This window comes from Malurus melanocephalus, unplaced genomic scaffold (genome assembly GCF_030028575.1).
Source record: "Malurus melanocephalus ecotype Western Australia unplaced genomic scaffold, MMel_1.1 scaffold_4520, whole genome shotgun sequence".
Lineage (NCBI taxonomy): Eukaryota > Metazoa > Chordata > Aves > Passeriformes > Maluridae > Malurus > Malurus melanocephalus.
The window spans coordinates 1-4,272 of NW_026627752.1; the positions used below are offsets into that span (position 1 = coordinate 1).

At 51.5% G+C, this 4,272-nt stretch overlaps 1 protein-coding gene across 1 annotated transcript; it reads left to right on the forward strand.

Annotated features, from left to right (window-relative positions):
• Nucleotides 1-379: 379 nt before the first annotated feature.
• On the forward strand, nt 380-4,145 carry LOC130588348 (kin of IRRE-like protein 3; the record flags this gene model as incomplete). The annotated part of the gene is made up of 2 exons (XM_057389281.1): nt 380-537; nt 3,995-4,145. Coding segments are annotated over 2 exons (309 nt in total), but the record flags the coding sequence as incomplete, so codon positions are not given.
• Between the last annotated feature and the right edge of the window lie 127 nt (nt 4,146-4,272).

The window sequence follows — 4,272 nt, forward strand, 5'->3', positions numbered from 1 at the left end:
GTTACAGATACATGAAAATACAGAAACTAAGATCCTAAAGCATCATTCCTTCTGGGTCCCCAGTCCCACATGGGCCCCAGGAGCCCCCAGACAGGCCATGAGATGGGTGGACAACACATCTGTCTGCAGCAGGAGCAGCGTTTGGCTTCCCAAGGGTCATGGTTGGGAAGAGAGAAATGTCTTTGGGCTGGAAGGGCTCTCAAGGGGGTTGCCAGCAGCTTTCAGCCACAAGGAGGTTCCCTCCTGCTTTCCTGGAATAATGTGAGAATCCTGTGAGAGCTCACTGATTAATCATTGGAAGGTGATCATGATCATCATCATCCAGGAAGGTGTTTCGTGCTTCCAATGACATTGTCTCCTCTCTGCTCCTCCTTTGCAGTTCCTCCAGATGACCCTGTCATTATGGGGGGCCCCATCATCAGCCTGAGGGCAGGGGACCCCCTGAACCTGACGTGCCACGCCGACAACGCCAAGCCAGCCGCCTCCATCATCTGGATGCGCAGGGGAGAAGTCATCAACGGAGCCACCTATTCCAAGGTGAGGCAGGATGGGGTTGGGACAAGGGCTGTGCTCTTTCCTGGCCTCAGAAAAGCCTGGCACTGTTTTTCACACAACCCCAAAACATCTGGGGCAACCCCAAAACAGTGGGGGCAGCGCCCTCAGCTGAGCTGAGCTCTCACTCTGCATCCCTCCGTAAAGCCATCCTAGAGGAGAGGATGCACGTAAGAAAGCACAAACTGTCACCAAAACAGGCTCTGCTCTGAATTTGGCTTTTATAACCTTCTCACAGCTTGTGATCACCTGGCACAGCCACTTCTCCCCCCAAAAATCCCACTGGGTGTGGTGTTAATGCTGTGTACAGCCACACTGACCCATCCTGGCTGCAGCAGAACCTCGGGATCAAAAGGTGGTTGCAGTGATGTGTGTCCCCTCCCCCAGCTGCAATTTCCCGTGAAAAATTTTCAGGGCTTCTGGCATTTTTTAATTTGGACGGAAAGCCTTTATTGGGTCATAAAGAAAATCATCAAAGAGCAATCAGCAGCACTCTGGGGATGGGCCCCCACATGTTCTGCTGTTTATGGGCTCCTGACGGCTGGTGAGCCTGAAAGATTCAGCAACACTTGACATTTTTAATGAAAATTTCTACGCAGAGAAATCCGAGACTGCAAAATGGGTCAGTTGGCAGCCAAAACTTCAAAGTGGGCAGTCAGAGCCATTCCTCGAGCTCCTGAAGATCTTTAATAAACATTTCTGCTGCCACTGAAAAGCCTCCATCCAGCCCCATTCCAGCAATTCCCTGATTTGCTGGGGAGAGTGGAGGAGGCAGAAATCCCTCTCTACCTCCTCCTCCTCCTCCTCCTCATCCTCCCCTTGCAGCCGGGGCTGAGCAGAGCAGAACCTGCCCCATCCCTGAGTGTGATGAGAGAAGCACTAATTAGAGCCAGAGAGAACTGACCTCCCCCTCTCCCAAATCAAATGGAATTAATTAAAATCCAGGCTGTTGACATGCAGTTGTTCATAGCTTATCCCTCCTCACCCCTCCAGGGCTGTCAGACCTGGCCCTAGGGGGAACAATTTTGGAGCCCTGTCCCTTCCAGACTCACAAACAGTGGGGAGCAGAGAAGGAGGAGGATATTTTATCCTTGAAATATTCTTTAAAATATTTCTTTAAAATAATTTATTGAATTTTTTTTTTCTTTAAAATATTTTTATCATTCTTTAAAGTATTTCCAACAGGACACCCTTCCAAAGCAGAGTTTTCTAGGCTGCAGCTCCATCCCACGGCACAGAGATTTCTGTGACATTTGAAGCAGCTGGGAGGGGAGCCCTGTTCTGTGTGGGGGAAGCATCTTCCTCTCCTCCTGGAGTCAGGAAAACCTGTCTCTGAGGCTGAATCCTCCTGACTTCCTGGAGGTTTCCAGTCTTTCCACATTAAAAAAGGAAATGAGCCTTTAGAAAAACTGACAGACAATTTTAGACATTTTTTGAGTGGGAAGTTTGGATTTTTAGTGCCTGAGAAACCTTTCCCTTTTGAAGCTCTCTTTAAAATATTCCCTCGATTTGCCTCTTTCTGCTTGTCAAGAGAACTGAAACCCAACCCAGCTTTCGTTTGATCCAGATATTCCAGCCAACCAAAAAGAGCCCTGTTTGGGTTCCCGACTGAAATGCCTGAAACCATTCATGCTGAGCGATAATTTCTTTGTTACTCAGAATTTCCAGTCCACCAACCGATCCATATGCAGCCCCCTGCAATCCCAGGCAGGCAGCACAGAGCAACCACGGCTGTTTGAAATCCCCTGGTTCCTGTTGGAGGGGACAGGGAGTGGTACAAGATCCTGCAGGATTTGGAGGATAAGCTGAAATAGGGGAGAAGTTCTGCACAGAATTAGGGTTCAGCACAACCCCAGTGCCAAAAGTGGGTCTGTTCCCCAAGGGAAGGGGTGACACTGAAGTAAGGACAGGGCAGTGTCCTGCCTTTGTGTCCAGAGGTGGGAATGGARCTGGGGAAGGGTCTGGAGCACCAGGAGAGGCTGAGGGAGCTCSAAAGGGGCTCAGCCTGGAGCAAAGGRGGATCAGGGGGRACYTTGTGGCTCTGCACAACTCCCTGACAGGAGGRGACAGCCGGGGGGRTCGGGCTCTGCTCCAGGGAACAGGGACAGGACAAGGGGAAACAGCTCCAAGTTGTGCCAGGGGATGTTTAGGTTGAATATTGGGAAAATTTCTTTACTGGAAAAGTATTCAGACACTGGAACAGGCTCTCAGGGTGGTGGTGGATTCCCCATCCCTGGAAGTATTTAAAAAACCCATGGGTGTGGTGGAGAGGGACGTGGTTTAGGGGGTCAGTGGTGTCAGTGTTGGGTAAATGGATGGATTTGATCTCACAGGGCTTTTCCAACCTTCATGGCTCTGGGATTCTGGGCTGCTTGCAGTGATGATTTCTCAGCATCGTTCCTGGTCTCCTGTGCTTGAGAGGCACAAACCTGCGTGGGTGAAGGCTGTGCCACGATGAGCCCAGGGAAAGCATTAGTTTTGGAATAAAAAAATTATTTAAGTCAAAAAAGCCCTCCAAAATCATGTGCAACCATCCCCCAGCTCTGCCAAGGCCACCACTGAACCATGTCCCGTGTGCCATGCGCACACATCTTGCTGGCATCTGTTCCTTTCCCAATAAAACTCTTCTCTTACACTGTGAGGATAAGACTTAGAAGGAAAAGCTGCCTGGCAGGGTCCAAAATCCAGAGCGCTGATTAACCAGAGCGAGGTCAGAGGTCAGAGAATGATCAAAAGACTGAAAACCACACAACATCTTGAGAGCTCCAAGGGCTCAGTTTGTCAAAGTCAGGGCTGCAGGGTGACGTGACCTCCTGTAGGAACTTGCAGGGGCATTAGGGGATGGTGAGGAAGGGTTCTGTGGTCCCAAAAGAAGCATGGCAGGGCACCAGGGCTGAAGTCAGATAAATCCAGGGAAGAAGCACGGTGCCAATGCTGAGCAGGTTGATCTGGTCACCACCAGGGTTTGGATCTGTGGCCCCTATCAGTGAACCCCTGAGAGGTGATGATTTACCATGGGCTGGTCCAGAGCACAGCAGGGATCCATGGCCAGGGTCAGTCTGTGCTCAGCCAGCATCACCCTCATTCCCATGGGTATGCAGCAGCTTTGTGCCCTCGCTGGCAGAAGGTGACAAAAGGGTCACAAAGCCATGGCTCCCCTTTTCCAGGGATGGTGGGTGATGCATCTCACTGGAGCTTTCCTCCCTACGCCCCGGCACAGCAGGGCTGCGGGGAAGCAGATGGGAGTTAAGAGCCCAATTCCCAGGGAAGTGCAGTGAAATTTGTCTTTGTTATCCCCCGAAGGCTTTTGGCAGATTCCAGCCAGAGGAATTGTTATTGCAGGAAGCTCCTCGGCTGACAAACTCATCCCAAGCCTGGGGATGGGGAAAGGACCCCCCTGCAATGAGAAAGAGCCTTTCCTGACCCCTTTTTCCCCTGACAGACCCTCCTCCGTGACGGCAAGCGGGAGAGCATCATGAGCACGCTGTTCATCGCCCCCTCCGACATCGAGAACGGCGAGAGCATCGTGTGCCGCGCCACCAACAAAGCCATTCCCAGCGGGAAGGAGACTTCTGTCACCATCGACATCCAGCGTGAGTACAGGCCACTCATTCCAGGGACATTCCTGCCCTCTCCATCAGGACTCTGACTCCAGTCAGGAGCAGCAGGCTGGGATTGGGGTTTCCCTTTGATGCCTAAGTCTGGCTCACCTAGGACAGA